Source organism: Drosophila persimilis, unplaced genomic scaffold (assembly GCF_003286085.1).
Source record: "Drosophila persimilis strain 14011-0111.01,24,50 unplaced genomic scaffold, DperRS2 tig00000000-arrow-pilon, whole genome shotgun sequence".
Taxonomy (NCBI): Eukaryota; Metazoa; Arthropoda; class Insecta; order Diptera; family Drosophilidae; genus Drosophila; species Drosophila persimilis.
The window spans coordinates 2,929,433-2,940,955 of record NW_020825288.1 but is presented as its reverse complement, the minus strand read 5'-3'; the positions used below and the strand labels follow the sequence as shown (position 1 = coordinate 2,940,955).

The following is an 11,523-nucleotide window of genomic DNA, read 5'->3' as shown; positions in this document are numbered from 1 at the left end:
AAGTTGCAAGTTGGGGTTGTCCTTTATGTCCTCCTTCTTTCGTTATTTGTAATTGTTCGGGGATGATAGACACATACTCGTACGAAATATAAGCGATCGGTTGGACAGAAGAGAAGAGCTTTACAAAAGCTGAAAAGCTCTTAATCGAAGCTTATCTCAACCAGGGAAGATGTTCTGTGGATGAGACAATAATCTCCATGCTACTCCTCGAACGGTTCACTGAAATTGGGCATATTGGGCAGTAACTTTAATTAATCAACTTCTATCATCAGTCCTTAGCCTTTACACGGTTCGTACGTATGTCTTCGATTGTAGTCCCATTATACGGTATCTAGAAGAACACTCTGCCTTCACTAATCATTGCTTATCAGTATGTATTCCGCTTAGCATATTCCACTTTCAGTTGTTCGACAAAAGCAAAAGATTAAACTGGATTTGACTGTACGCGAGTGAAGATGTTGTGGATCACTCGGTTGTTGGTGCTGCTACTGTGGCTGGTGCTGACCTTTGGTCAGCTTGGTGTCCCTGCACAGCCCCAATCGCAAGCACAGGCCCGGTACGACCACACGCGCATCTATCAAGTAGAGCTGGCGAGTGCCGATCACGTGCAACTGTTCCAGGCGTTGGAGCTGGCAAGCGATTCGTGCTCGTTCATGGGCCATGCCCGAGTGCCGGGACAAAAACTGACGATCATGGTGACCTCGCACAAGGTGGCCGACTTCGATGACCTGTTACAGAGCTACAACGTGAGCCACCGCATCCTGAACCACAATTTCCAGGCTCTGATCGATGCCAACTACCGCGAGGTGGCACCCGAGGGCACTCCGCCAGATCAGTTCGACTGGAAACGCTACTTCCAACTGGACAGCATCTACGCCTGGCTCGAGTTTCTGGCCCAACAGCGGCCAGAGGTGGTCACCCTGGTGGATCTGGGGGCTAGCACCCAGGGACTCCCCATCAGAGGTGTGAGGATTGCCTTTGGAGGGGAGAATCTTACCAGCGTCTTTGTGGAGAGCGGGATCCATGCGCGTGAATGGATCGCCCCGGCCACGGCCACGTATTTCATCGAACAGCTTCTGAACTCCAAGGATGCAGCTGTGCAGACGCTGGCCCGCTCCCAGAACTGGGTGATCTTTCCCACAGTGAATCCAGATGGCTATCGCTACACTTTTAAGGGCGATCGCATGTGGCGCAAGAATCGCTCTCTGTTCGGCATATGCCGGGGTGTGGATCTGAACAGAAACTTTCCGTTTCACTGGAACGCGACGGGGGCCAGTGGCGATCCCTGTCGCTACGACTACTCCGGACCGTCGGCGGGCAGCGAGGTGGAGACGCAGCGCATCGTTCAGTTCCTAGAGAATCGCATCCAGTCGGAGCGGATAAGGACCTTCATTTCCCTGCACAGCTATTCCCAGCTGATCATGTTCCCCTATGGCCACACGCCAGAGCGAGTGGAGAACTATCAAGATCTGAAGGAGATCGGACAACTGGCAGCCCAACAGATCAAGAAGCAGAGTGGACGAATCTACAGGAGTGGCAGCATCTACGAGACCATCTATCCCTCTAGCGGCGGATCCAAGGACTGGGTTCATGGTCATCTAAAGGTGCCCATTACCTTCACGTACGAGCTGCGCGGACCACCGGACAGCGAGGATCTGTTCATTTTGTCCGCTGGTGAGATTGAGTCCACGGCCAGCGAAGCCTTTGCCGCACTGCAAACGATCGTGGAGGAGGCTGGCAAACGTGGCTATTACCAGTGAGAGCCACTACAGATCCCACTCCAAGCGTCAGCAGCAGGCAGGCAGCAGCAGCATCGCATCTGATGATGATGATAAATGTCGTCTGGCCTGGCAGTTCACATGAAAAACACATTACGCGCCAGCCAGCGTTTCTTAATGCTAAATAATGATGGCAAAATCATGACACAAAACCTCATAATAATGTTGGTAAATCAAAGCAAATATAGCCAGAGACTCGAACGAGCAGAGCAAAGCCGTATGCCTTATGCCTTATGCCTTATAGAAATACAAAATACTCGTAGTTGCAACTTGCAACTATTACAGTTACGATGCCATTGTTATTGTATTGTACACTTGCCACGGCCATGGGGTCCCTGGATGGGGCCTATCCATTCAAAGATGGATGCGGCTTGTGGTGCGGCTGAAGGTTAGATCTTCTAGTATGGTATTTATCAAGAACAGGATAAGGCAATAAATGTGTCTATAGAATTGTGTTTGGCGTGGGAAACGCGAACAGTTGATTGTACTTAAAGGGAAGTCCATTCAAGTATCTCATTAGTTTGTTTAGTTCTTTCAAATAAGTTGGATAGAGACGGCTTAAGATGATGAGTGCGGGAGATATACATATGTACAATGTAATTCTAAACATTCTATTGACAGATAGTTAAAATAATGAATAATATATTTGATGGGAGTGTTTATACCTTAAAGACAAATCTGTTTTCAAAGATAATGTTCAAATTCGAAGAATTTATTGAGTCTACTTCGAGGGAATTTCTTGAAAAAGAAAAGATAATACGAGGACATCTTATGATGCCATGTGTATAGCAAAAGTAGGAGGAAGGACAAGTATTTTGACACAGACTTAATCCAGGCTGTGAAGTTCCAGGCTGTTTCCTGGAAGTTTGAATCAGCCTGAACTTTGATAGTCTTTGATCCCATGTCTCATATTCGTAGAGTACCTTTCGGTTAGCAAAAAAGTGTATTAATAGTGCGTCCTAGCTGCAAGAGATTTTCCAGTACCAGAACTCTGGCAGCTGACAGGCAAGTTATGAACCTGTGCAGCCCCGCGACAGACAATATGCATGTTGCACACACACACACACACACACACACTGAGAGACAACTGCAACATGCGACTAGTAACACGTTACTGGTGCTGCCGACATAGCAGACTTGTTGACGGCAATTGTCGGGGCCTTTTTTTGTATTCTTTTTCGTTTCTGCTTTTTGTTGTAGTGGCTTATGCCATTATAATATATAGTTAGTCTTATTGCTGTCTGTCTTTATGGAGAGGAGAGCTATGGCAGCCACACACATGTCAGACATTGGCCGGTTAATAATGTTGCTCCCGCCGCCGTGGCTGAGGCCGCGGAGATGACGATGCCTGCCGCAATGTTCGGCGGAGATAGATATTGATGTTGGCCATAATCACGATCTAATTTATTTACAAATTTGTGTTGAAATCATACGTTCAAAGTCGTGTTTAAAAAGGTTCTGGCATGATTTATGCGAGCGTTGAAATCCACCAGCAACAAAAACCAGCAACAATGGAAATTCCAATAGCAGCACACAAATTTCTCACAGTCCCGCGGATCGTTTTGGAAAATTTGCTTCTTCTGCCTTGATGTGGACCCTAATTGATTGGCCAAGTGGCAGTGGTGGAAGAGCAGCCGCAGAGAGTGTAGGAGGGGTGCTTGTAATAGTGCTGGAAACCAGGAACCAACCGCTTTTGAGTTAGCTAATTTAGATTTATTGCGCAAATCGCAACTTGATGCGTGATGCCGCTAAGACATGGCCCACAGTCGCCTCTCCCTAGTCTTCCTTCGCCAGCAACAGTAACAGCAACAGCACCAGCTACTCCTCCTCCTCCGCTATAATCCGGGTGTTGCATGTGGCCATTTGTCATCGGGCGAGGATCGTGTGCTGCAGCTGCGATTTCAGTTTGTTTCAAACGGGCACGATGTAAAAGCCCCCAACATGAATCTCTTTCTCTCGCGCTCTCGCTATAATCTCGGAAATGTTGATAAATTGAACGATTGTTGATTTTCACGCTGCCGCTGCCATTGCCCTGGTCCCTGTGCCTTTGGTCCCGGGCCGTGTCACAGTGCCATAGTGCTTGGAAATAAACATATCAACATGATAAATAAGAGGCCCATAAGCGAGCCAGGTTATCAGCGGACAGCGGACAAGCGGACAGTGGGACACCGGACACAGAGTCCCGGCTACACGCTAACCGAAGGACAACCTCATAAATCAGGCAGGCTCTTTCTCGAAAAAATGAACAAAATGTGAGCAGTTTTAATCGCTGATTTCCGCTTCATAAGAAATGGAAATAAAGACAGACAGCGAGAAACGCAAGTAATTTAACAACAAAAAACTCGACAAAAATAAAGAGAATTACAAATAAAGGTATATTCAAAACTGGTTTACTGGCAAAAGAGACGCGCAAAGGCACACACTCGAGACTTTGGACAGTCGAAACTTTTTGGGGCAACCCTCGCTTTCTACACTGCACTGCACAAAAAGGAGACTCGATCCGGCGGCTGCTTCTTCTCGGTTAAAGTTAAATTATCTTCTGATGGTTTATTGAATTTATAGGGCTTTGTGTGTTTCTAGTTTGTTTTGTTTGTTGTATTTACGGGGCGACTCGGACTAGTCGCTCATTTGATGAACAGTAAAACTAAGTTTACAAAACTTTCGCCTCGGACAGATCGTCCAGGGGCTTGCTGGGTGGCGGGATCTTGTACTCCGTCTCGGGGGTCTCGTAGATCTTCTCCTCCTTGGGCTCCACCACAGACACGTTGTCGGGCAGTGGCTTCTTGGGGCCAATCTTGTTCTTGGGATCATAGGGCAACATGATCTTGACCTTGATGCCGAGCACTCCCTGGCGCAGCAGCACGTGACGTGTGGCGGTCTCGACGTAGTCGTTGCACGGATCACCAGAGTGGATCATCAGGCCATCGACGAACTTCATCGACTTTGCACGTTGACCACGCAGCTTGCCGGACACGACAACCTCACAGCCCTTGGCTCCCGACTCCATGATGAAACGCAGCACACCGTAGCAGGCGCGACGGACGGCCAGTCCTCCGGTCAGCTTGTAACGCAGCGACTCAGCCTGGGCGATGGCGCACAGACCACGGGTGGCGACCTTCTCGGCGTACAGCTCGATGCGGCCGGTCTCGAAGTTGAAGCGCTTCTGGACCATAGCGGTCAGCTCGCGGATGCGGCGTCCCTTCTCGCCCAACACCTGCTGGGTCTTGGTGGCCATGATGATGATCTCAGTGCGGGAAGGGGTCACACGCACCTCCACACCGGAGTAACCATCCTCGGCGAGCTCGCGAGTCAGGAACTCGTTCAGCTCAGCCTTGAATATACCGTCGGAGACGAACTAAAATGATGTAAACACCAATTATTAGCAATGATTCTACACCATAATCCACTGCAGCCGCTCCCTGCTCTAACTGTTGTTGTTCTTCAATTGACACGGGAGGCGCTCCACGCTGCCTCCAACAAATTGTAGACGCCAGGCCAGCCAGCGGTTTGAGGTTATCTACGAATGCACTTCACTTTCCGACGTTCGGCGCAGATTTTTCACACAACTTTACGAAAACATCATACAGCCGGGCGCGTTGCACTTTCCTCTGCATTTTCCAATGCGATTTGCGCTAAATTACCTTGCGTTTCTTCGAAATTGGGAGGCTGGCATTCATTTTGACAACTCGCACGGAAACGTGGTAAGCAGAAAAGAAAGAAGAGCAGGATTTATCGTTAAATTATCGACCCTCAGAAATATACCGAAATATACCGTCTCATTTTCAAAATATACCGCAAATATACCGATGAAAAAACGACCTTAGCCCACTGAGGCCTCCTCTATTTAAACAGCTCAACAACTTGCGGTAAATGGTTACTGATTGTAATTTCTTCTAGTAGATCCATTGCAATGTTTTCTCTGAACTCAACAAGAGCCCAAGATATCTTTCACCTGAACTGCGCTGGAATATTTAAATACAACCTTGGCCTACAATGGGTTAATCGGTGTGCGCCAAGGATTGGAAACCATATTATTATATTATTATTATTATTTTACTACTACTATTCTAATCGGATTGATAAATAAATTTTCTACGAGATATGCTAGCTTTAACTACTCACTTTTATTAAATTTTTTCTGAATAGCATAGAATATAATCAGTAAGCCAGTAATCATTCCTATTGATCAATTTTGATATTCTGTTGAATAATGTTGGCTAATTGAGACTCTCAGCTCTGCCCACATGGTTTTGATTACATTTACCTACGAGAACTTTGGAATTTTACATTTAAAAACTGGCAGTGGATTGTCTGAGGTAATTTTGGTATTTTTCTATATTAGCCTTTTATTGAAATACTGAAATATCGAAAAAACTGAAGAAATATACCATTATAATGCAATATACCATAAATAAACCTTCATCTCAAATTCAATGTCAATATATAACGAAAAGTATATAAAACGGTTTCTTTCAGATCAAATTTTGGACCTTATTTTGTATAAACAATTAATTAATTCAATTATATGTCATTAAAATATCGGTGTGCGACAGCATCCGTCTCAGTTTCTGAAGCAACACAAAAAATATCCTCGATGGACCGCGATTTATCAAGAGTTTACCTGCTGAAAATATTTGGCGGTCAGACATTTCATTTTTGCCCACATATGTATGCTTTTGAATTTAATGCCGGGCAATGGTATTGTTGAGAAATTAGACGCTTAGTTTAGTCTTCCATAGGTTCTCTCTTCCCAAAAAGAGGCACAGAAAGGTCGAAATGAAGCGCATGGAAATGGGCAGAGGCGAACCACTGGCAAGGCACCTGCAAAGAAATAGCGGAAGAGAGATAGTGTGATGAGAGAAAGAGAGACGCCATCAACCGATAAGCCCCAGCCAATTCCCAGCCAAAATTTTGAGATCAGTCGAGAAACAAATCTCGTGCAACACACAACATAACATGGGAGCCATTCCTCAAGCTCTCTTCTGCCTAATCTTTATCGCCCTGGGGCGCTTGGATGTCCGGGGGGGCGTTTATAAGGAGCTAACGACACCGCTGGGCCATGAGATCATGCGGCACGCCAAGTCAGCGGATATGCGCTCCTTCATTGACCCGAGTGTGAGTCCCTGCGATGACTTCTATGGCTATGCCTGCGGGAAGTATCCCTCCATAAATGCAGCCTCTCGGGAGACGGACAAAAGCATCGGGCTGGCACTCCGTGATGGCTATCTGCGGCGAGTGCGACAGCTGCTGAACGAGCCCAAGATGAGCACGGACCGGCCCATGGAGACGCGGGTGAAGTACTTCTACGAGTCGTGCCTGAACACAACGGCACTGAGGATGAACCAGCGCAGCCACCTGCTCCACATTCTGAGGGAATTTGGAGGCATGCCGGCCGTGGAGGGCAGCACCTGGGACGAGTCCAAGTTCGATGCCATTGATATGATGGCCACGCTGCTGCGACGCTACGGGAAGATCACGTTCCTAGGCGTGAGTGTCGGCCCCGATATTGCCAACAGCCAGATCAATCGCTTGTCCCTGGGCCAAAGGGATGACCTGGTGGTCATCAAAGATGAGGAATCAATGAAACTGGTCAAGAAGGTGCGCCTAAAGTGGAGGCTGCAGCAGCTACTTGGTGTCTCGCCAGAGCGTGCCCAGAAGACGGCCATTGAGATCGGCACCCTGGACTCGGAGCTGGGGCGCAGTGGCATCGACCGGAAGATGGTTGGAGATCCGCGATTGAGACAACGCCTGACAGTGATCAGCAGCCTAACGGAGACCTACGGACCGTCCCTGAACTTCACCAGATTTGTGAGCACCTGGCTGGACCATGACTACCAGCTGCCCGTCTACGAGTACGTGCCCGGCTACCTGTGGCAGTTGAACAAGATTCTGTCGAGCACACCCAAACGCGTTCTGGCGAACTATATGCTCTCGAGCCTGGTAGAGGACTTTGTGGTGGAATTAGAGCCCGAGAAGCAACAGCAGCAGCAGGAGGACTACTGTGCGGTACGGACCACAGATCTATTTCCTGCTGTGGTGGATCACATGGTCTATCACTCCCTGGAGCAGCAGAGTCCCCACATTCCCGTCATCCTGCGGCAGCTGTTTCAAGAGCTGAAGGACACCTTTGAGGCGATGCTGAATGGCCCTGATCTGGAGTGGCTGGACGAGCAGACGCGCAATGGGATGGTTGAAAAACTCAAGCTCATGTCCTTCCAGATATCTGGCGAGGAATCTGTGGACTTCGAGGAGCACTACGGCTCCTTGATCATCAGCTCGGCCGACTACTATGGCAACATTGAGCGTCTGTTGGAAGTGCGCGCCCTCAACCTTCGCGAGGATCTGCAGAGGCCGCAGTCGAAGCCCATCTTCTACGACGACACGATCGATTCGCCCTGCTATGTCAGGGAGGCCAATATGGTGGTCTTTCCGGCCAGTCATATGCAGCATCGCTACTTCTGGGACGATGTCTACCCAGCGGCCCTCAAATACGGCACTCTGGGCTTTGACCTCGCCCACGAGATAGCGCACGCCTTCGACGACTCGAACCTGTTGTTCGATGGAAAGGGAAATCTACGCGACTCGTGGTCCAGCGATGCCAAGACGAGCTTCAAGCTGCTCAAACAGTGTCTGGTGGATCAGTTTAGCGAGCTGCGCTTTGGCAACCAAAAGCTACCAAGGAGGGAGACGCAGGGCGAGAACATTGCCGACAATGTGGGCATCCGCATCGCCTTGGCCGCCTACCAAAAGTGGCTGCTGGATCACTCCAAGACTGTGGATGCGGGAACGGAAGCCCTGCCCCATATGCCTCAGACGCCGCTGCAGCTCTTCTTCCTGAGCCTAACTCAGACCATGTGTTCGGATGTGCTGCCCGAGAGGCGCCATGCCCATGTCATGACCAGTGTCCATGCACCGTCAGAGGCGCGTGTGCGCGCCATGATGGGCAACACCCGATCCTTTGCCGAGGCCTTTCAGTGCGGGAACACCACCAGAATGAATCCCCCCCTCAGATGCAAGGTGTACTGATTTCATGATTCCTAATAGTTCCTAATAGTTCCTATATACGAAGGTATACTCATTAAACAAGTAGTTCCGCTTCCGAACAGCGTGTGCATGTCAATCTCATCTGAATCATAGCGGCAGATACGAGTTACGAGCAGTCTCTGCCGAAGCTCTGGCTCACCCAGATCCCGATTATGTCCAGCTTGAGCAGTGTATAGTAGAGTAGACAATGGCCAGTATATAGATGATGACATCCATCAAAAGAAAATAGATTTCGAAGTTACAAATATAGTAGTACGGTGGCCTCTGCTAATATACTTCCTAGGTCAAGTTGCACACTGAGAAGATTCGAATTATAAGACTCGTATAAGAGCTACTATCTGTAGGAGCTGCTGGAGCGATAAGAGATTGACCTACCCCAGAGCTCTGGGGCTGGCTCTGATCTGAACATCTGTATACACAAATCTCTCGCTGATAAGCGGCTGGCTGTGGCCCTCGACGAATCAGCGATTGAAATACCATTTGTAAATCAGTTGAACCAAGCGAGAGATCATGTTGAGACGGGTTTTGTTGCCACTCTGGGGTAGCCTCATGGTGGTGTCTGCTGCGCTGGCACTGCCAGCGGATGACCTGACCTCGGACTATGCCAAGAGCATCATCCGCCACTCAAAGGTGGCCGACATCAAGGCGATGCTGAAACCAGATATAGCGCCCTGCGACGACTTCTATAGCCATGCGTGCGGCAATTGGCACCGTCAGAATCCAGCCCAGCTGCTGAACGACATCACCACCGACACGTTCAAGCTGATCTCCAAGGGATTCGATCGTCGGCTGCAGAGCCTGCTGCGCTCGAACGAGCTGAAGACGGAGCTGGAGCAGAAGCTGCAGCGGTTCTATCTCTCCTGCGGCCTGGTGCATCGCGACGATGTCCACTACAAGCTGGCGCTGGAGAACGTCTACCGGGAGTACGGCGAGATTCCAGCCCTGGCTGGCGACCGCTGGAACGCCTCGAACTTCACCTGGTGGCAGACTGTGGGACAGATCCAGCACAAGTACGGCCGCCAGATCGTCCTGGCCGTGGACATAATGCGCGACATCCAGAACAAGACGGTGAGCCGCGTGTATCTCGGTCCGCCCGATTACGAGAAGCTCTCCAGCTCGGGCATCCTCAACCTGCTGGAGGAGGCCAGCTCCTCCAAGGATCTGCAGCAGTACTTTGGCCTCAGTGCCCACCATGCCAAGCAGACCGCCGAACAGCTCCATGCGCTGGAGACCCGTTTGATGTCGAGCGACTCCAGTTCCAGCTCGGAGTCCATCGAGGATAATCTCTCCCTGTACACGCTGGCCGAGCTGGAGGAGAAGTATGGCGACCATATGAACTTCACCGAGTTCTTTGCCCTCGTTCTGGGACCGAATAATGTGCCGGAAACGCTGTACATCTACGATGAGCCGTATCTGGACAATGCCCTGAGCATCGTCAAGTCCACGCCACCCTCCCTGCTGGCGACGTATGTGCTGTGGCAGCTGATGCAGGATTACCTGGTGGATGCCACGCCCAGTACTCTACCCAAGTGGTGCGTTGAGAAGACCAAGAAGTACTTTGGCAAGCTCACAGACCACGCGGTTTATGCCCGCTACCGCAGCGCCGAGGGCGAGGCGGAGGTGCACAGCGTGTGGGACCAGATCCGGAACGTATTCCGGCAGCAGTTGGCGGGGGACAAGCACGATTGGATCACCAATGCCACGCGCCAGCTGGCCATCGAGAAGCTGGACAGCATGCAGCTGCACATAAACTCCTATGACAGCGAGAACTTCGAGGAGCTGTACGGAGCGGTGGCCATCGATCGCCTCAACTACGTGGCCAATGTGCAGCAGCTGAACATAGCCCAGGCCAAGCGCAGCACGGAAAGAATTAAGCAGGCGCCCAGCACGCTGGAGGACACCGATCTGCTGAGCTTCACTCCCGCCTACAACATCCTGGAGAACAACATCACCATTCCGGTGGCGCTGTTGCAGCCGCGCTACTTCTGGGGCGACCAATATCCGCAGGCCCTGAAGTATGCCACGCTGGGCTACCTGCTAGCCCACGAGATGATCCATGGCTTCGATGTTGAGGGCCGCAACTACGATGCTGGCGGCAATCTAGCGCCCTGGTGGGACCTCAAGTCTCGCTACGAGTTCGAAGAGCGGCGCAAGTGCTTCCAGGCCCAGTACCATGCCTACAGATACGGCGGATTTAAACTGCCGGAGAGCACGCAGCAGTCGGAGAACATAGCGGACAATGCCGGAGTGAAACTCGCCTATGCCGCCTACGAGCGATGGCTGGGGCAGCAGTCGGAGGAGAAGCGACAGCAGGAAACCATGGAGGGGCTGGACCTGAACAATCGCCAGCTGTTCTTCGTGGGCTTTGCCCAGCTGTGGTGCGATGATGTCCAGACGCTGTTCAAGAAGACCGTGGCTCAGACAGACAGCCATGCACCTGGCATGTATCGAGTGATTGGCTCGCTGTCCAATTTCCAGGAGTTTTCGTGGGTCTTCAACTGCTCTCAGTCGGCGCCCATGGATCCGGAGTATAAGTGTTCCATCTACTAAGAAGTTTAATTGTTTAATCTGTTTATAAAAATATATTTCATTCAGACAATGTTCCATTCGAATTCCATTCGGGCTCCTAACTAATCCAAGGAGATGCCGTACAGCTGGTCCTTCTAGAAGGTGGTCCTCGGTCTGCAAAAGTGCCGCCGTA

At 50.2% G+C, this 11,523-nt stretch overlaps 4 protein-coding genes across 4 annotated transcripts; 3 read left to right on the top strand and 1 right to left on the bottom strand.

Moving 5' to 3' along the window:
- The first annotated feature begins 455 nt into the window (after positions 1-455).
- Positions 456-2,066, top strand: LOC6595223 (zinc carboxypeptidase). Its single transcript, XM_002020160.2, has one exon. It carries the CDS (start codon positions 456-458, stop codon positions 1,758-1,760), a length of 1,305 nt encoding a protein of 434 aa, XP_002020196.2. The 3' UTR covers positions 1,761-2,066.
- Positions 2,067-4,299: 2,233 nt separating this feature from the next.
- Positions 4,300-5,489, bottom strand: LOC6595224 (40S ribosomal protein S3). Its single transcript, XM_002020161.2, has 2 exons — positions 5,420-5,489; positions 4,300-5,133 (listed from the first exon to the last, which is right to left on the bottom strand). The coding sequence occupies exons 1-2, from the start codon at positions 5,453-5,455 to the stop codon at positions 4,429-4,431; spliced, it is 741 nt and encodes a 246-aa protein (XP_002020197.1). The 5' UTR covers positions 5,456-5,489; the 3' UTR covers positions 4,300-4,428.
- Positions 5,490-6,519: 1,030 nt separating this feature from the next.
- On the top strand, positions 6,520-8,820 carry LOC6595225 (neprilysin-1). The gene has a single exon (XM_002020162.2). It carries the CDS (start codon positions 6,735-6,737, stop codon positions 8,802-8,804), a length of 2,070 nt encoding a protein of 689 aa, XP_002020198.1. The 5' UTR covers positions 6,520-6,734; the 3' UTR covers positions 8,805-8,820.
- A 504-nt stretch (positions 8,821-9,324) lies between these two features.
- LOC6595226 (endothelin-converting enzyme 2) lies at positions 9,325-11,372 on the top strand. The gene has a single exon (XM_026991588.1). The coding sequence runs from the start codon at positions 9,333-9,335 to the stop codon at positions 11,370-11,372; it is 2,040 nt and encodes a 679-aa protein (XP_026847389.1). The 5' UTR covers positions 9,325-9,332.
- Positions 11,373-11,523: the final 151 nt, after the last annotated feature.